General features: G+C 49.9%; 1 protein-coding gene across 1 annotated transcript in view; it reads right to left on the bottom strand.

The window, feature by feature from the left end:
- Window positions 1–1,620: 1,620 nt before the first annotated feature.
- Window positions 1,621–21,251, bottom strand: part of LOC138846457 (TBC1 domain family member 3D-like) — a 46,808-nt gene continuing 27,177 nt past the window's right edge. Inside the window, exon 6 of the mRNA XM_070062361.1 lies at window positions 1,621–2,814. Coding sequence (XP_069918462.1) covers window positions 2,060–2,814 — 755 coding nt within the window. The 3' untranslated portion in view covers window positions 1,621–2,059. The remainder of the gene's footprint in view (window positions 2,815–21,251) is intronic.

The following is a 21,251-nucleotide window of genomic DNA, read 5'->3' as shown; positions in this document are numbered from 1 at the left end:
CTGCAGGAGACCCAGTGCCAGTGTGGCGGGCAGGCCGGAGTACAGCTCCTCTGCTTCTCTCTTGCACTCATGGCCCTGAAGGCTAGGGGACACGGGGTAGACCAGTTGTCTCTAAACACCTACTTGGCATTTGACCACATTCTGTTCTTTGGGTGTCAAGGACCCTGACTGGGCTGGGAGAGACGCCCAGGTCCTTGTCTTCCCGTGGGGAGAACAGAACCAGGACACACACAGAAGTGCAGCCTTGTCAAAAGGCAGGGGTCGTGCACGACTTCTCCATCTCTTCCCGCACCTGTGCTCCCCGAAAGACGCCCCAGGGGAGCCCAGCTCCCTTCTGTCCCTGGCTTCCCCGCACACACCCTCTCCCACCCTGCTGCCTCTGCCACCTCCTGCCCCAGTCTCCCTCCCTCCATGGCCTCCTTCCATTTTTTTTTTTTTTAATTTATTTGAAAGCCACAGTTGCAGAGAAGCATTGACAGAGTCAGAGAACAAGAGGTCTTCCGCCCGCTGGTTCACTCCCCAGATGGCCACAACAGCCGGAGCTGCGTCGATCCGAAGCCAGGAGCTTCTTCAGGGTCTCGCATGTGGGTGCAGGGGCCCAAGGACCTGGGCCATCTTCTACTGCTCTCCCAGACCATAGCAGAGAGCTAGATCAGAAGAGGAATGCCTGGGACTGGAACCACCACCCATATGGTGAGGGAAGTCTTGCAGCTGCAAGTTCACCTCCCCCACACAGGGGAGCACAGCTGGGGCTGGCCGGAAGCTGGCCAGGAAGCAGCAGTGGGACAGGACTCTAGGCGTTCTGACCTGTGATGCCCACATCCTAAGCAGCAGTGGAACCCGCTGTGCCCCAGCACCTGCCCTGCACGTGAGTTCTTGCTGTGGCAGGACTGGGCTGGTAGAGGGAAGCTTGTGCTAAGGCGAGTTCCGCTTCCTTGGCTTGCTCTGCTCTCGTCCACCTGCACACGCTTGCCTTCTGCTGTCCACTGTGGCCAGGAGCAGCAAGAGGGCCTGGTGGGGAGCGCTGATGTGCTTGGGGCTCCCCAGGGTGCAGCCCAGCAGGAGCTGGGAGGCCAGTAGGAGTGACAGCCAGGCTCAGCCCCAGTGCACACTCGCCCCTGCGCGCTTGGGCTCGCCCTCCCGTCTTCAGTTCTCCATGGTTTCCCTCCCTTGTGGAGGGACGGGAGCTCCAGGAACATGAGGGCTGTCAGAGGAGCTGAGGGCGTGGCCTGCTTCTCCGAAGTCTCTAAACAAGGACACGTTCACATGGGTAGGAGAGGACTTCAGTAAGTTCATGGATATTAGCATTTAAAGTGCACGGGCCAGGGTGGTGCTAACTTGCAATGATGGCATCCCATAGTGGAGAGCTGGTTCGAGTCCCAGCTGCTCAGCTTCGGATCCAGCTCTCTGCCAACAGGCCTGGGAAAGCAGTGGAAGACGGCCCCAATATGTGGGCCGCTGCTCCCGCATGGGAGTCACAGTTGGAATTCTGGTTCCTGACCTTCGCTTGGCATAGAACTGGACCTCAAGGACTTCTGGGGAATCAACCAGTAGATGAAGGATTTGTCTCTCTTTCACTGCCACTCTACATTTTGAATACATAATTCATTTTTTACATAATACATTTTTAAAATATTTATTTATTTATTTGAAAGTCAGAGTTACACAGAGAGAGGAGAGGCAAAGACAGAGAGAGAGGTCTTCCATCTGCTCGTTCACTCCCCAGATGGCCACAACCACCAGAGCTGTGCCGATCCAAAGCCAGGAGCCAGGAGTTTCTTCTGTGCCTGCAGGGTCCTGAGCGGGTCTCTGCCTGAGGATGGGGGCTGTGGAACCACCCATCTCCCCAGGAACACGGGGAAGCTTGCTGCCGCTGGGCACCGGGGTCACAAACTGGAGCAAACTCCTTTCCATGGGACAATTTAATACAGGCTCAGCACCACCTGAGGGTGGCGGTGGGGGAGGGGGGCGGGGAGGAGAGTACAGTGGCTCCTGGCATGGCTGTTGTCTTCCAGTGTCAGGGTGTCCTGGCCCCAGGAAGAGCCTGGGCGGTGGGGGCTCAACCAAGTGCATAGGATGCCGTGAAGACACACGGAAGGCTGCTGCCCAGCCTGGGCAGGACAGATGCTGGACTCGGCCTCTCTTCTAGGAGGCACCCATCATCCAGGTGCCCTGTGGAATAGGAGGTAAGGAGGCCTCTGGCCAGGGAGGGCACGCGGGCCTGGTCTCCCAGCCCAGGGCTGGCTCTGGCCGGCTCCAGCCCGTGACTGTCCCCAGAGTGCGTGGGGCTGCCATGCCAGTAGGGGGAAGTCTTCAGCCGTGGCCCCCAGGCGGGGACAGCCTGCATGGGCCCTGGTTCTGGGGGCTCCGAGGCCCGTGGAGGAGCCCACATCCACAGGCCCTCCCGGCTGCCAGCGTCGGAGGAGTTGTCCTCCCTGTGCTCTGGCCCGCTCAGGTTAGGGAGACTGGCGCACTGGCACAGGCCTCCCCACCTCCTCGAGTACTCTGGAGACTCTGTGGGGCTGGCCGCAGCTGGAGACTCTGCGGTCCCCACAGGGGAGCCCAGGCCGAGGGGCTCTGGGCTGCCTTCCCAGCTCTCCTCCTCCTCCATGCCTTCCCTCTCGGCGATGCAGAGGCCAAAGCTTTCTGGAGGACGGATCATCACTGCACGAGTAGCGGGACCCCTGGTCTGCTCCCACACTGCCACTGTGTCCTGAATGGTGATTTTGGCCTTCGGAGCAGTGGGGGCAGGAACGTGCATCTGGGAGACGCGTGCCTGCCCCAGGGGCCTGCTGCACCGTTTTATAGCCTTGGCTGCAAGAAGAGACACGGTTTGTTTACCACAGCCCCGGTCTGGCCTGCTCGGTGCTTGCCCCGACAAAACCCTGGGGTCCCCATCACCACGTGTGACGCTGAGGACTCTTCCAGGCTGCTGGCCCCAGACGGGAGGGTGTGTGCAGCCCGGGCCAGGGGAGCCCTGGGACACCGCCGGCTCCTCCTGCACAGCCCCACAGGGTGGATGGCCCTGAACTCCCCACCTCACTCTCATCTCTGGGGACTGAGGCACCAACTCAGGACCCCGTCACCTACCCCACCTGAACTCCTGCGCCCTAACAGTGCATTCGCTGAGTTACCCACATCTGAGTCCCTCCTACATGGCTGGAAAGGAACTGAGCCTAAGATGATGGGGGTGAGAGCTGGGGCTGTGGGGCAGACATGGAGATTGGTTTAGGCCCTTGGGAACAGGGAATGCAGTTTCTAAAGAGGTGGCAGGGGTGCCCTGTGTCCTCTGCCCCTGGGCCACTGTCTCTTTCCTGGTGAGACTGGGCTGTCACTGCTACTGTCCTACGAGCACCCAGGGGAGGCAGCACCTGGAGGCACAGTGGGGCCTCCCCAGTGCCTGGACAGCCTGCACCTGGGCCCCCACTTAGAGCCTCAGAGCTGGGACAAACCCATCTCTGCTCTGCATGGGGACCCAGGCGCTCAGGTCCTTGATGGCAGCAGCAGCAGGGGAGGAGCACGGGGACCCCTCCCCACCGCAGCCCAGAGGCCAGCGATGCTCCGGGTCCCGCTGCCTTCTGTTGGCCCGAGGCTAGGGCTGCAGAGTCCACACTCAGTTGCACTTGTGTTCTGCCGCGGGGGCCCCCAGCGCCTGCCTCTGTGCCCAGCCCTGCTCACAGGAGTGCACTCGGCCCCCACAACTGGGCTCAGGTTACCTGGGCCTTCCAGGGGTTCTCAGATGGCTGAAGGGGATTCTCTGCCGGCCTGTTTCCCCCTCACTGCACAGGGTCTCCCACAGCCCCACCTCCCTCTAGCCCTGCCCACATGCAGGTGGCAACCCACCCACCTGTCCTAGGAGGGTCCTGTGTGCAGACAGTTGTGGTCATCGGGCCAGTATGTCTTGGGTGTCAAGCCAAGCACTGGAGGGACTGCTCAGGGGCCAATTGACAGTGGGATGACCCTGGCCACTTCTCCTTGTGGTCTGTGGGGGCCTGGGATTGGGGATGCAACAGGGGGATTCTCAGTGCCCTCCTGAAGGGAACCCAGGCCTCCCCAACCCCCTCATCCCTCCCTCAAGCCCTACTCACGAGGGACAGGCAGGGGGACCCCCAGCTCCTCCGTCCCCAGCACCCGGGCCTCTGTGGGCCCTGAGGACTCACTGTGATGGATCTTGACGGCCGTGTATGCCATGGCTGGGAGCATGTGCTCGCCCTCCAGGATGTAGATGTCCCGCATCCTCAGAGCCAGGGGGAACGGCACCTGGGGACAGAGGCATTGGAGGACCCGCCGTCAGGGCCTCAGCAGGGCCCACAGGGGTGGGTGTGCAGTGTCACTACAGGGGACAGGGGGAGACTGCAGGAGCAGTGACCCAGGATATTGAGGATCTCTGTCTCTCTGCCTTTCAAAGAAATAGCAAGATCAATAGGGGCCTGTGCTGTGTACAGTAGGCTAAGCCTCCACCTGCCACACCGGCATCCTGTATGTGGCCAGTTTGCGTCCCAGCTGCTCCTCTTCCAAGCCAGCTCTCTGCTTATGGCCTTGGGAAGCAGTAGGAGATAGCCCAGGTGCTTGGGCCCCTGCACCCCTGTGAGAGAGCTGGAAGAAGCTCCTGGCTTCTGACTTCTGATCAGCTCAGCTCCTGCCACTGCAACCATTTGGGGAGTGAACCAGCAGAGGAAGACCTTTCTCTATGTCTTTCTCTGTCTATAACTCTACCTCTCAAATAAATAAAATATTTTTATTGAAGGACGGGGTGGAGCCAAGATGGCGGAACAGTGAGGGCGCACACCGATAGTGCGGGAAAATTTAGTTTAATAAAAGTGGAGTTATGGTAGCCTCAGAAAAAGGATCAGGAAAAAACTGCAGAGGAAACTCTTCCGGATCTAGTGGCTGTGACTCGGAGGACCTACTGGGAGAACAAGGTCACCCACCGCGCGGAAGCCGAGCTGCGGGAGCTGCATGGTCTGTGTGCCGGTGCAGGAAGGGGAGTGGATGTCACACAGACACCAGCAGGGAGAGCAGGGACGCCCAGGGCTCTGAGTCCACACATCGGTGCTGGAAGGGGAGGTGAGCTCAGTAACCTGAGACATTGGCGGGGAAATGGTGGTCAGAATCTAGAGGGGAGCGGGAAAGTTCACCAGACTGACTACGGGAGAGAAGGAAAAAAGGTGTGTGGGGGGGGTACTGGTACAGAGGAGTTTCTCTCTCTGCCAACCTTGCAAAGGCAAGCAAGAGACAAAGAGCAGGCCTTCACTCTGGATTTAGATAACAACTAGGGAGAGCTAAGGAACTGAGTCACTACAATTCAGTAGCCTAGGCAACCCAGTGGGAGTCCAGAGGAGAAACAGAGCCTGCACAGACTCTTTGGGTAGAAGCCAGAGATCTGAAGCTAAATACCATCAATTCTGCACAGCAGTGCGGTGCGATATTACTTACCTCCTAAATAAATAAATAAATAAAAAGGAGAGATTTACCACGCATAACCTGAGGGTGTCACCTTTGCACACCCGTAACCCAGAAGAACCAAGCAGAGCTCTCAGGCCACACCCATCTCAAGCCTCCAAGGCTCCTCCAACAGCAGGCAGTCCACTTAACACAGACATAGTATAAAAAAAAAAAAAGCGCAGTGACGAAAGAAGAATTAACTATGCCAAGCAACAAACACAGAAATCGAGGGAACAAGATCAACGATGACACTATGATGCCTCCAAATAAACAAAACACCCCAAGCCAAGATTATGAAGATGATGAGATAGAAGAAATGCAAGATATGGATTTCAAAAAATTTATGATAAGAACATTTAGAAGTTTTCACAACACAACATATCAAAACTTATGGGATACAGCAAAAGCAGTATTGAGAGGCAAGTTAATAGCAATAGGTGCCTATATCAAGAAATTGGAAAGGTACCAAATAAATGAGCTTTCAGCACGTCTCAAGGACCTAGAAAAACTGCAGCCAAACCAAACCCAAATCTAGTAGAAGAGAAATAATTAAAAGCAGAGAAGAAATTAACAGGATTGAATCCAAAAAAAAATTACAAAAAATCAGCCGAGTGAGAAGCTGGGTTTTTGAAAAAATAAACAAAATGGACACCCCATTGGCCCAACTAACTAAAAAAAAGAAAAGACCCAAATCAATAAAATCAGAGATGAAAAAGGAAACATAACAACAGACACCATAAAAAAGAAATAAAAAGAATCATCAGAAATTACTACAAGGACTTGTATGCCAGCAAACAGGAAAATCTATCATAAATGGATAGATTCCTGGACACATGCAATCTACCAAAATTGAACCATGAAGACACAGAAAACCTAAATAGACCCATAACTGAAACAGAAATCGAAACAGTAATAAAGGCCCTCCCAACAAAGAAGAGCCCAGGACCAGATGGATTCACTGCTGAATTCTACCAGACATTTAAAGAAGAACTAATCCCATTTCTTCTCAAACTATTCAGAACAATTGAAAAAGAGGGAATCCTCCCAAATTCTTTCTATGAAGCCAGCATCACCTTAATCCCTAAGCCAGAGAAAGATGCAGCACTAAAAGAAAATTATAGACCAATATCCCTGATGAACATAGACGCAAAAATCCTCAATAAATTTCACACCAATAGAATACAACAACACATCAGAAAAATCATCCACCCAGACCAAGTGGGATTTATCCCTGGTATGCAGGGATGGTTCAACATTCGCAAATCAACCAATGTGATTCACCACATTAACAGACTGCAAAAGAAAAACCATATGATTATCTCAATTGATGCAGAGAAAGCATTCGATAAAATTCAACACCCTTTCATGATGAAAACTCTAAGCAAATTGGGTATAGAAGGAACATTCCTCAATATAATCAAAGCAATTCATGAAAAGCCCATGGCCAGCATCCTATTAAATGGGGACAAGTTGGAAGCATTTCCACTGAGATCTGGCACCAGGCAGGGATGACCACTCTCACCACTGCTATTTAACATAGTTCTGGGAGTTTTAGCCAGAGCCATCAGACAAGAAAAAGAAATTAAAGGAATACAAATTGAGAAGGAAGAAGTCAAACTATCCCTCTTTGCAGACAATATGATTCTTTACTTAGGGGATCCAAAGAACTCTACTAAGAGACTATTGGAACTCATAGAGGAGTTTGGCAAAGTGGCAGGATATAAAATCAATGCACAAAAATCAACAGCCTTTGTATACACAAGCAATGCCATGGCTGAGAAAGAACTGCTAAGATCAATCCCATTCACAATAGCTACAAAAACAATCAAATACCTTGGAATAAACTTAACCAAGGACGTTAAAGATCTCTACGATGAGAATTACAAAGTCTTAAAGAAAGAAATAGAAGAGGATACCAAAAAATGGAACAATCTTCCATGCTCATGGATTGCGAGAATCAACATCATCAAAATGTCCATTCTCCCAAAAGCAATTTATAGATTCAATGCAATTCCAATCAGGATACCAAAGACATTCTTCTCAGATCTAGAAAAAATGATGCTGAAATTCATATGGAGGCAAAAGAGACCTCGAATAGCTAAAGCAATCTTGTACAACAAAAACAAAGCTGGAGGCATCACAACACCAGATTTCAGGACACACTACAGGGCAGTTGTAATCAAAACAGCATGGTACTGGTACAGAAACAGATGGATAGACCAATGGAACAGAATTGAAACACCAGAAATCAACCCAAACATCTACAGCCAACTTATATTTGATCAAGGATCTAAAACCAATTCCTGGAGCAAGGACAGTCTATTCACTAAATGGTGCTGGGAAAACTGGATTTCCATGTGCAGAAGCATGAAGCAAGACCCCTACCTTACACCTTACACAAAAATCCACTCAACATGGATTAAAGACCGAAATCTACGACCTGACACCATCAAGTTATTAGAGAACATTGGAGAAACCCTTCAAGATATTGGCACAAGCAAAGAGTTTCTGGGAAAGACCCGGGAGGCACAGGCAGTCAAAGCCAAAATCAACTACTGGGATTGCATCAAATTGAGAAGTTTCTGTACTGCAAAAGAAACAGTCAGGAGAGTGAAGAGACAACCGACAGAATGGGAAAAAATATTTGCAAACTATGCAACAGATAAAGGGTTAATAACCAGAATCTACAAAGAGATCAAGAAACTCCACAAAAACAAAACCAACAACCCACTTAAGAGATGGGCCAAGGACCTCAATAGACATTTTTCAAAAGAGGAAATCCAAATGGCCAACAGGCACATGAAAAAATGTTCAAGATCATTAGGACTCAGGGAAATGCAAATCAAAACCACAATGAGGTTTCACCTCACCCCGGTTAGAATGGCTCACATACAGAAATCTACCAACAACAGATGCTGGCGAGGATGTGGGGAAAAAGGGACACTAACCCACTGTTGGTGGGAATGCAAACTGGTCAAGCCACTATGGAAGTCAGTCTGGAGATTCCTCAGAAACCTGAAGATAACCCTACTGTTCGACCCAGCCATCCCACTCCTTGGAATTTACCCAAAGGAATTTAAATTGGCAAACACAAAAGCGGTCTGCACCCTAATGTTTATTGCAGCACAATTCACAATAGCCAAGACCTGGAACCAACCTAAATGCCCATCAACGGTAGACTGGATAAAGAAATTATGGGATATGTACTCTTTAGAATACTATACCGCAGTAAGAAACAATGAAATCCAGTCATTTGCAACAAAATGGAGGAATCTGGAACACATCATGCTGAGTGAAATAAGCCAGTCCCAAAGGGACAAATATCATATGTTCTCCCTGATCAGTGACAACTGACTGAGCACCAAAATGGAAACCTGTTGAAGTGAAATGGACACTATGAGAAATGGTGACTTGATCAGCATAGCCCCGACTGTTAACAACTTAATACATTATCCCCGTTAGTATTTTTTTAATCTGTTCTACTTAATATGACTGGTTTAATTCTGTAATTAATACACAGTTATTCTTAAGTGTTGAAATTTAACTGAAATGTGATCCCTGTTAAACATAAGAGTGGGAATAAGAGAGGGAAGAGATGTACAATTTGGGACATGCTCAAGCTGACTTGCCCCAAATGGTAGAGTTAGAAACATACCAGGGGACTCCAATTCAATCCCATCAAGGTGGCATGTACCAATGCCATCTCACCAGTCCAAGTGATCAATTTCAGTTCACAATTGATCATAATGAAAGGACTAAGAGTCAAAGGAAGCACATAAACAAGTCTAGTACCTGCTAATACTAACCAATAGAATAAATAAAGGGGAGAGTGATCCAACATGGGAAGCGAGATACACAGCAGACTCATAGAATGGCAGATGTCCTAAACAGCACTCTGGCCTCAGAATCAGCCCTAAAGGCATTCGGATCTGGCTGAAAAGCCCACGAGAGTATTTCAGGCATGGAAAGCCAAGATACTCTGGCAGAAAAAAAAAAAAAAAAAAAACTAAATGAAAGATCTCTGTGAGTGAGATCCCAGTGGAAAGAACAGGTCTTCAAAGAAGGAGGTACTTTTCTCTGAAGGGAGGAGAGAACCTCCACTTTGACTATGACCTTGTCTAAACAAGATAGGAGTTGGAGAACTCAAAAGGCTTCCATAGCCTTGGAAACTCATGACTGGAGCATAGGGAGATTACTGATGCCATAAACAGGAGTGTCAATTGGTAAAGTCAACAACAGGAGTCACTGTGCACTTACTCCTCATGTAGGATCTCTGTCCTTAATGTGCTGTACAGTGAGATTTAATGTTATAACGAGTACTCACACAGTATATTTCACTTTGTGTTTCTATGGGGGTGCAAACTGTTGAAATCTTTACTTAATGTATACTAAACTGATCTTCTGTAAAAAAAAAAGAGAAATTATCAATTCCCAACTTGACTCTCACTGGGATGAAACATGACAATAGGTCTGATCTGATTTCATCATCATTTAAAAAATCATCTATTATTTTTCACTTTATGTTTCTGTGTGGGAGCAAACTGTTGAAATCTTTACTTAATGTATGCTAAACTGATCTTCTGTACATAAAGAGGATCGAAAATGAATCTTGATGTGAATGGAAGGGGAGAGGGAGTGGGAAAGGGGAGGGTTCTGGGTGGGAGGGACGTTATGGGGGGAAGCCATTGTAATCCATAAGCTGTACTTTGGAAATTTATATTCATTAAATAAAAGTTAAAAAAATAAAATACTTTTTATTTTATTTTTTTTTTGACAAGCAGAGTAGGACAGTGAGAGTGAGAGTGAGAGTGAGAGTGAGAGCGAGAGAGTGAGAGAGTGAGAGTGTGAGAGAGAGAGAGAGAGAGAGAGAGAAAGGTCTTCCTTTTTCCATTGGTTCACCCCCCAAGGGGCTGCCACGGGCGGCGCGTTGAAGCCGGCGCACTGTTCCAATCCGAAGCCAGGAGCCAGGTGCCTCCTCCTGGTCTCCCATGCAGGTGCGGGGCCAAGCACTCAGGCCATCCTCCACTGTACTCCCAGGCCACAGCAGAGAGCTGGTCTGGAAGAGGAGCAACTGGGACAGAATCCGGCGCCCTGACTGGGACTAGAACCCGGGGTGCCGCCACTGCAGGCAGAGGATTAGCCTAGTGAGCCACGGGGCTGGCCAATAAAATCTTTTTCAAAAATGATAAATAAAGGACTAGTGCTGTGGTTCAACGGGTTAGGGCCTAGGCCTGTGGTGCCAGCATCCCGCATCCCATGTGGGTGCTAGTTCGGATCTTGGCTGCTCCACTTCCAATCCAGCCCCATGCTATGACCTGGCAAGGCACTGGAGGATGGCCTGGGTCCTTGGGCCCCTGTGCCCATGTGGGAGGCCCAGGGAAGGTTCCTGGCTCCTGGCTTCAGGTCAACTCAGCTCTGGCCATTGCAGCTGGTTGGGCAGGGAAGCAGTAGATGAAAGACCTCTCTCTGTCTCTCCTTCTCTCTCTGACTTTCAAATAGATAAATAAATCTTTTTAAAAAAGATAATTAAAGTTTTAAAACTGTAGAAGGAATGATGGAAAAAGTGAACCTCACCGTAGCAAATTCAGAATGCCTGATAGGGCCTGGCGCTGTGGTGTTGCAGGTAAAGCTGCTGCCTGCAGTGCTGGCATGGCATACGGGTGCCAGTTCTAGTCCCAGCTGCCCCACTTCCGATCCAGCTCTCTGCTATGGCCTGGGAAAGCAGAAAATGGCCCAAGTCCCTGGGCTCCTGCACCTGTGTGTGAAACCCAGAGGAAGCTCCTGGCTCCTGGCTTTGGATCGGCGTAGCTCCAGCCGTCGCAGCCAGTTGGGGAGTGAACCAGTGGATGGCAGACCTCTCTCTCTCTCTGCCAGCACGCACAACCTCAGTCTGATCATGAGAACATCAGGCCAAGTCAAACTGAACGTTCCTCTGCAGCATAACTGACCAGGACTCTTCAGAAGCGTCCAGGCCATGAAGGAAGACTGAAGAACTGTCCCCGACTCTGGGAGACTAACCAGACAGGACACTGGAGGCAAGCTGGAGGCCTGGCTCAGACCCTGGACCAGAAAAAGGAAACCAGTGGGAACACTGCAACACTCCGGTGAGGGCCAAGGACACTTTAGTTAGTACACTATCTTGCTTTGTAAACCACACACAGGGCTCTTTCTGCATGACCAATCAAGCACACGATGCACACAACAGAGCATAGCTCTGGCCCTGCTCTGGGTGGGGATAAAGACCCCAGCTACTTCCTGTGACACACCCCTCTCCACACTGCTGCTTGCACCAACACAAACTCACATCCCAGGGCCCCAGTGAGGTGACCTGTGCTCACCTGTCTGCTGCAACATCAGTTACCTGTGACAAATCAAAACACAAGCTCCCTGGGGCAGCGATTCTGAGATCTCTGCGTCTCCACAGGCTGGCACAGAGAGGGATCAGTACATGTCGGCTAAGCCAACAGTGTAGGGGCAGCTGTGGGGAAGCGGCTGCTATGGTCCTCACTCTGCCCACTAGAGCACCCATTCGCCACCTCCCATTTGATCTCTATCAACTTAACCTTTCTACATCTCGCCTATGCTTTGGAAAGAAAATCATAGGACAAGGTATAGGCAGTAGAAAATCAGGAGAAACCAGTATTTAGAAGGAATAAAAATAAAATAAAAAGTCAAGATCAGAATAAAATATTTTACATTTCTCTTGTTTGGATCTATCACATATGCTACCACCATACTTCAAGAGTTATTTTAGTTTTTTAAATGTTTATTCATTTTTATTTATTTGAAAGGCAGAGCATCAGAGAGGGCAAGAGAGAGAGAGAAATCTTCTATCTACTGGTTCACTCTCCAAATGTCTCCAACAACTGGGCCTGGACCATGCCGAAACCAGGAGCCAGAAACTCCACTCAGGTCTCCCTCACAGGTGGCAGGTATTCAGGATTCCATCCACCATTTGCTGTCTCCTAGGGCATTAGCAGGAAGCTGTCCTGGAAGTGGGCAGCCAGGACTTACATCAGGTACTCCAGTATGGAACCAAAGGTGCCCCAAGCAGTGGCTTAATCGGCTGTATCACAAGATCCATTCCTTCCAAGAGTTGGTAAAAGATCAAATGGGGGGGGGCGTGCTGTTGTGCAGTGGGTTAAAGCCCCAGCCTGCAGTGCTGGCATCCCATATGGGCACTGGTTCGTGTCCTGGCTGCTCCTCTTCTGATCCAGTTCTATGCTATGGCCTGGGAAAGCAGTAGAGGATGGCCCAAGTCCTTGGGTCTCTGCACCCACGTGGAAGACCTGGAAGAAACTCTTGTCTCCTGGCTTTGGATCAGCTCAGCTCTGCCACTGCGGATTTTTGGTGAGTGAACCAATGGAAGGAATGGATTCGCTCTCTCGCTGACTCTACTTCTAACTCTTACCAAAAAAAAAAAAAAAAAAAAGATCAAATGAGGAAGTATATAGAGAACATTTACCCCACAGCCTGGACATAATCAATGTTCAAAAGTAGTAGTTATTTTTATTTTTACTAAGGTAGTATCTACACTACATCTAGATAATTACAGGGGGCAGGTGTTACGGGGTACCAAGTGGAGCCACCATCTGTGAAGCCACCATCCCATTATGGGCACCGGTTCATTTCCAGGCTGCTCTACTTCCAATCCAGCTCCCTGTTGATGGCCTAGGAAAAGCAGCAGAACGTAGCCCAAGTGCTTGGGCCACTGCTACCAACATGGGAGACCCAGATGGAGCTCCCAGATTCCACCTGGCCCAGAACCAGCCATTGTGGCCATCTGGGGGTAAGCCAGTAGATAGAAGATATTTCTCTCTCTCTCTCTCTCTGTAACTCTGACTTTCAAATAAAAAACTTACAAGGATAAAGTACAATATAGCAGTTCTAAAACTATTCACATAAAAAATACTTAATGAGCTTTTCTTTTTTAACAAATATTAGATTTCTAATAAGATAAAGTCAAATAACTGAAGAGAAATATCAATCTAAAATAACAGGTAAATCAGTCTCTCTGCACACACACACAATAAACACTAAAGATACCCAACTTTGCAAGTGAAAAAATGCAAGTTAAAACAAGAGATCATGTTCACCAGGCAAACAAGCAGAAATTAAAAAGCCTAGTAACAGGGCCGGTGCTGTGGTGCAGCAGGTAAAGCCACTGCCTGCAGTGCTGGCATCACATATGTGTGTCAGTTCAAGTCCCGGCTGCTCCTCTTCCAATCCAGCTCTCTGCTATGGTCTGGGAAAGCAGTAGAAGATGGCCCAAGTCCTTGGGCCCCTGCACCCATGTGGGAAGACCTGGGGGAAGCTCCTGGCTCCTGGCTTCGGATCGGCACAGCTCTGGCCATTGCAGCCAACTGGGGAGTGAACCAGCGGGTGGAAGACCTCTTTCTCTCTGCCTCTCCTCTGTGTAACTCCTTCAAGTAGATAAATAAAATCTTTTTTTTTTTTAAAAAGACTATTAATGAGGTTGCATAGGAAAAGAAACCCCAATAATGATAGTATAAATTGCTATAATCTTTCTGGAAGGATATCTGACAAATCTGTCAAAAACTGTAATACACATTAAGAAAACTATTCTTAATAACATGTGAGTGCAAAGGCATCACCTGCCAAAGATGACAATGAAAACCCAGTAAGAAAAGTTCCTCTTGGGGCCGGCACCATGGCGTGGCTGGTTAAGCTGCTGCCTGCAACGCCAGCATCCCAAATGGGTGCCCGTTTAAGTCCTGGCTGCTCCACTTCCAATCCAGTTAATGCTCCTGGGAAAGCAGTGGAAGATGGACCAAATCCTTGGGCCCTGCCACCCGTTTGGGAAACTAGATGGAGGTCCAGGCTCCGGGCTTCAGCCTGGCTCAGTCTCAACCATCACAGCCATCTAAGGAGGAAACCAGCAAATGGAAGATCTCTCCCCCTTTCTTTTCAACTCTTCAAGAAAAATCCTTGGAAATTAAAAAAAAAAAACTTACTCTTAAGTCCTCCACCTACCCCAGGGGTATCCTGAGGGTGGAAAAGACCCGAGAGTCCTGGAAAGGGGGTCAGTAGGAAGGGGGTGAGAAGGACAGGAAACGGGTTGCCCCAGGGGTAGCTGGGTAGCACAAGCTGCTGCCCAAACCACACCTGGATGGCCTGCAGCTGGCTGCTCTGCGAGAGGAACAGCACAGGGGCTGCAGAGCAGGATGCCAGAGAGCAGCCGAGCAGGACACACGGACCCAAGCAGAGACAAGCTGGCTTACTGGAGCATACTACTCTGAGGCTGGTCCCAAGAGTGATGCACTCACCTCCCAAGGGAACTGTGGTGATGGGCATGGTGGGGCGTGGAGCACGAGGTCTCCAAAGGGGCCACAGAGCAGAGGTAACTTCCGAGTTCAGGGCGCACAGTGCACCAGTACCAGCTTATGCAAATAGAGACAGGACTGGGCTGCTCCCTATACAGCCTTTCTTCTGTTAACACCACAGTCTGGGAAGTGAGAGACAGAGGAGCTCCAGGTGAGAGTGGCTGCCCCACAGACTACAGAAACAGAAATCCAGCCCTCAGTAGTGCTCCTTAAAGAGCAGAGATCACAGGCACACCGTGCAGAATACAGCCTGGTGCAGGGGCCCACTCTAGGGAACCATCACACAGTAACCACACACCAGGAAGAAGGAGCCGTGACAGGGATGTAAGTTACGTGGATGTACCCACATTCTTATGGGAACACACAGCACAAAATGGCTTGAAAATCTAGCTGGCTGTCAAGAAGAAACTGGTTAAATCCAATAACCACATCAGTCATAGTCACCCATGAAAAAGACTCAAAGTGGTTAGGAGAGGGATATGGATTGGCAAAGAACCTCCACAGCTACTCCTAAGCTAATTCTGCAAACAAGACAGCCTGTTCTCTTCCTAAGAAAGTCCATGCCCAGAGAGGTGTCTAACCTCATGGACAGAGGGTAGGATCCAGGCTCAAGGGGGTGTAAGTGCAGACAGAGGGCGGATCCAGGCTCACAGGGGTGTGTAAGTGCACCGACAGAGGGCGGGATCCAGGCTCAAGGGGGTGTAAGTGCACTAACAGAGGGCAGGATCCAGGCGCACAGGGGTGTGTAAGTGCACTGACAGAGGGCGAGATCCAGGCGCACAGGGGTGTGTAAGTGCACTGACAGAGGGCAGGACCCACGATCACATGGGTATGTAAGTGCACCAATGGAGGGTGGGAAGGTCACAGCCCACAGAGGCCTCCAGGAGGAAAGACGTGGGACAGAGGCAGGCATGTGGTCAACTTTTTTTTAATGCTCCAGCAGTTTTATTTCAAGAAAGCTTTTCTTTAGAATTACTCTACTACTTTTTATAAGTTGTTTTTTTAAGTCAAAAGGCACAGAGCTCAGGCCCGGGAGGGGGTGCCTGAGAATTCTACTCACAGCCAGTTTGACCAGCACCAACTCAGAGGCTGCCTCCTGCAGAACCCAGACCTTCAAAACCTGCTCGCGGGTAACTGATGGCACATAAATGCAGACACGAACTGAAGGCGTTTACTCATGATTCCTGTGACTTCAGAACCTGTACTTACACAATCTCGGCGCTGTCTTCACAGAAGTCAATGTGCAATGTAACAGGCTTCATGCAGTACAACCGGAACTTTTTGCTCTGTAGGGAAGCTGCATAAATGATTCCACTGCAACTCGGATGCTGACAAATGAAGCAGAGAGAGTTCCATTATAAAACACACAACACAGAACAGACTCCTTTATAGCTCACCTAGGTCAGTAACATGCTTGCCGTAAAACAAAGTAAAGGACATCCCTTTCTGATTCTAACACAGCCTCCAACAGATGCTTGGAGACATCTGGCCAAGGGGACAAAACTGCTTCTTGGAGGGTGGAAAAAATCTTTCTGTAAAAGCAGAGAGATCCTACATAGTGATTCAGTGTATCTGTGGCATCAAAATTTCATGGCACAGGGGCAGGAATTCAGGGAGAGTGTATCTGGTGAGGCTCCTCAGGTTAAGACACACTGTGCAGCTGGCACTGTGGCGCAGGTGAAGGCGCCACCCACGGCGCCAGTGTCCATGCGAGTGCCAGCTTGGGCCCAGATCCACTGCCGATCCAGCTCCTTGCTAATGCGCCTGGGACATCAGTGAAGACAATTCAAGTACTTGGGTCCCTGTGCCCACATGGGAAACTCAGATAGAGTTCTGGGTTCCTGGTTTCGGCTTGGCTGTGGTGGGTATTTGCAGGAGTAAACCAAAGGATGAAAGATACACTTCTCTTTCTTTCTCTCCTTTTCTGTCACTCTGCCTTTCATACCACAAATCAGAAGGAAGGGAGGGAAGGAGGGAGGAAGGGAGGGAAGGAGGGAAAGAAGGAACAGAAATACTGCACAGGGGCAGGCATGTGGCCTACCTGCTGGGATGCTGCTTGGGATGCCCTGATCTCGTGTCAGAACACCTGGGCTCCAGTTCTTGTTCCACACCCAATCAGCCTCCTGCTGGTGCAGGCCCTGGGAGGCAGCAGGTGGCTGGGTCTCTGCCACCCACAGGAGAGACCACATTGAGTTTCCAGTTCCTGGCTCCAGCATGGCCTACCCAGGGCTGTTGTAGGTATTTTAGAAGTGAAACAAGAAGGCACGCACGTTCTCGTGCGCGCACGCTCTCTCGTCTCTCTGTCTCTGTCTCTCTCTCTCATCTCTCTGCCTTTCAAATACATAAAAAGTGAAAAATAAAAGGAAACACTGAATAACAATGAATAAGCCTGTGAAATAAATTCCACTTACTACGTGACCAGAATTACTCCAACAGTGCTGTCTATGAACAGATGTTTTAATAATTAGTATTTGCCAACTTTGCACAAAACAGCTGATGGACGGCGAGGTGACAAGTAAGGCAAGCAACAGACATGTCAACATATTTCCTCACCATCAAGCAGCTCTCTTCCCTGAAGCCCTACCCTTTGTCTTAGACAGGTTAGAGCTCTACTTAATCGTTTGATTTTCTTGCCAAAAATAAACTCAAAACACCAAATACAAAAGGAAAAGCTCCCCAGATGGCTAAACACAGTAAGTACTTTAAAAAAAAAAGATTTATTTATTTGAAAGAGTTGCACAGAGGGAGAGGGGGAGGGAGAGGGGGAGGGGGAGGGGGAGGGGGAGAGGGAGGGGGAGAGGGGGAGAGAGAGAGAGAGAGAGAGAGAGAAGGAGGGAGGAAGGGAGGGAGGGAGGGAGAGGTCTTCCATCCACAGGTTCACTCTCCAATTGGTCACACTGGCTGGAGCTGTGCGGATCTGCAGCCAGGAGCCAGGAACTTCTTCCAGGTCCTCCTGCACACGGGTGCAGGGGCCCAAGGACTCGGCTTTCCCAGGCCATAGCAGAGAGCTGGGTCAGAAGTGAAGCAGCCTGGGCTTTTTAACCGGCACCTATATGGGATGCCGGCACTGCAGTTGGTGACTGTACTGCTATGCCACAGCGCTGACCCCAAGTACTTTTATAACAATTATGGTCACAGAGGTGCAGAATCTCAAGCTGGGGAGGCACCTACTTTTCCCTTGAGTATCTGCAAATCCTCCATGTCTGATGAGCCCTTCTGCCACGAAACTCCTCTACGTGAGAGACACCTCTTACTGCACCGAAGGCTAGCTGGCTCTGCTCTTTTTGCACTGGAATAAGAGTCCTTGTGTTTGCCTATTAAATGGACATCCTTTTACTCTGGGACAAACCATGGGACAATTATCACTAAACACCAACAGTGACTTGTGCTGGCTTTTTCTTAACATTTATTTATTTGAGAGGTAAAGTTATAGACAGAGAGAGGGAAAGACAGAGAGGTTGGTCTTCCATTCTCTGGCTCACTCCCCAAATAGCTACAATGGCCAGAGCTGGGCCAATCCGAAGCCAGGGGCTTCTTTGGGTCTCCCACGTGGGTGCAAGGGCCCAAGCACTTGGGTCATCTTCTGCTGTTCTCCAAGGCCATGAGTAGGGAGCTGGATTCAAAGTGGAGCAGCTGGGATCTGAACGGGTGCCCATATAGGATGCTGGCACGGCAGGCAGAGACTTAACCTACTATACCACAGCACCAGCCTCGTGTGCTGGCATGTTCCCTCCCCCCTCCCCACCCAGAAACCATTTATTAAAACTTCATGCATTTTACCAATACAACTTTAGGAACACAGTGATGTGCTAATGTTTTCTAGTGAGCTGTGACATGCAGTCCCACAGTCAATGAAGGTTACTGTCAGGACGAGCCTGAACTGTCTCCGCACCCTACGTGATAGCCACACCTTTACTCTGTGACGCAGAACAACCAGGAATACGCACTTGAGTATATAATCTGCTCTCTGCAACCTGAGGGTGGCCATCAATTTCCTCCTCCATGGAGACACGGAGAGTTTCTCTCTACCTCATGGTGGTGAGGCAAACCGCACTGAAGGACCCACCCCATCTCACGTGCAAACTAAGAGGACAGGCCAGAGAGCAGCTGGCACAGGGCACCCAGGAGACGAGAAGGGAACAGCCTGAACCTGCCCTGCCCCACCCTAGGCAGGCAAGTGGAGAAAGGCCACAGTCACTCTCTCTGTCCTCATTAGGACCATTTGCTCCTCTAGTCATGGATGCAGAATGGAAACCTGCAGTCTTCCTTCATCATTTATCTGAAAGTCAGAGACAGAGAGACAAACAAAGATGCCTGTCCACTGGTTGATTCATTTCTCAAATGCGGCAACAGCCAGGCTGACACCAGAAGTCCAGAACTCAGTCTCCCGTGTGGGTGGCAGGGGTCAACTTGAGCCCTCATGTGCTGCCTCCCGGGGGTGCACTGGCAGAAAACCAGAGTGGAGAGTGGAGCTGAGATTTAAGTGCAGGCACTCTGATGTGATGCACAGGCATCCAAGTCGTGACTTCATCACCGCGTCAAATGCCTGTCCCAAGTTTTCATTTCTTAAGGCACAAAAATGCTCAATGTCTTCTTTTTGCAAAAGGTAATCCCCTTACTTTAAAAACTGACATTCTCCTTTAAAATTCATCATTATCTCCTTAAAGAGAGTAAGGCAAACAGACATAAAACCACACATACGTACTTTTTAGATTTTACTGGAATGTACCTGGCGAAGTCTACAAGGAAACACTCTGCCAGGTAATGGTCTGCTGAAGACATGACTGACTTAATGACGGCCCTGCACCAGCACCGGAGCTCCGGACAATACACCACACAGACCTGCAAAACAGAAGGCAGGCTTTATTACGTTCAGCAGTAAAACCTCTAGTCACGTGATGACAGCCCTAAAGGCTCCTCTCAACATCGTCTCAGCCTGTACCCAACTTACAGGAGATGACACAGGTGTAGGAGGCTGCCCAAACTGAGCACTGTCTCCCAGGAAAAGGCCCCCCAGGAAACAGGGATCAGCTGAAAGGAAAGTGCTAAACGGGAAGAATTCCAGCTCACCAATACAGAAGGAGTGGGAGAAATCACCATATTGACAACTAATGGGCTGGCGCCGCGGCTCACTAGGCTAATCCTCCGCCTTGCAGCACCAGCACACCGGGTTCTAGTCCCGGTCAGGGCGCCGGAGTCTGTCCCGATTGCCCCTCTTCCAGGCCAGCTCTCTGCTATGGCCCGGGAAGGCAGTGGAGGATGGCCCAAGTGCTTGGGCCCTGCACCCCATGGGAGACCAGGAGAAGCACCTGGCTCCTGGCTTCGGATCAGTGCGATGCGCCAGCCACAGCGCAGTGGGAGCAGCGGCCACTGGAGGGTGAACCAACGGCAAGGAAGACCTTTCTCTCTGTCTCTCTCTCTCACACTATCCACTCTGCCTGTCAAAAAATAAAAAAAAAAAAAAGAAAAAGAAAAGAAAACAAATGAGGGGCCCATGCTTTGGCATAGTAAAACCACTACCTGCAGTGCGGGCATCCTATATTGGTGCCGGTTCGAGCCCTGGCTGCTCCACTTCCAATCCAGCTCTCTGCTATGGCCTGGGAACACCGTAGAAGATCGGCCAAGTCCCTGGACCCCTGCACCTGGCGTGGGAGACCAGGAGGAAGCTCCTGGTTCCTGGCTTCGGATCGGCACAGCTCTGGTTGTCGCGGCCAACTGGGCAGTGTACCAGGGAGTAGAAGACCTCCTCTCTCTCTCTCTGCCTCTCCTCTCTGCGTAACTCTGACTTTCAAATAAATAAATCACTCTTTAAAAAAAAGAAAACAAATGAAAGTGGATTCGGGCAGTGACAGCCACTGAATGGAGAGAGCATGAAGTGAAACACTCACAGCAGTGCCACGAAGGAGGGGTCATCCTAGCATGGCTTGCAAGTGGCGCTCTCTCCCATGTTAAACCCACGTGAAGGTAACAGCACACCTGTTCTTCAAAACAAGTGACCCCGAATCTATTCACAGTGTCCTGTTTAACCACCTCTCCACAAAAGGACAGGGAGAAAGCGCTCACCTCCTGGGTAAATGCTCACTGTGAGGAGGCCATCATGCTTTCCCAAACAAGACTGCACTTAAAGGACCACTGACCCCGTTCCATCCCTCCAGTAAGTCACTGCTATGGAAAAATAACAAATTGGTCACTAAGGACATTTGTGGGCATGAGGGAAGGAATTCAGATGAGGTCTTGTCTCCCTCCTAACGAGTGTTCATGTCCTTCCCCTCCATGCTATTACCGAAGTTCACACTTGGAACATGGCTGACCCAAGAGAAAATCAGACCACAGCAATGGTGGCTGAGGCTGCACGAAAGCAAAGAAGCCCTGATGTGGAGCACAGAGCAGAAACAATCCCAAGTCAGTCAAATCCCAAGTCAGTCAAAGCCATGAGCAACCAAAGAGGGAGGCACTGGCCCA

This window comes from Oryctolagus cuniculus, chromosome 18 (genome assembly GCF_964237555.1).
Source record: "Oryctolagus cuniculus chromosome 18, mOryCun1.1, whole genome shotgun sequence".
Classification (NCBI taxonomy): domain Eukaryota; kingdom Metazoa; phylum Chordata; class Mammalia; order Lagomorpha; family Leporidae; genus Oryctolagus; species Oryctolagus cuniculus.
Note: the sequence above shows the minus strand (reverse complement) of the source record. Positions and strands in the feature narration are given on the sequence as shown.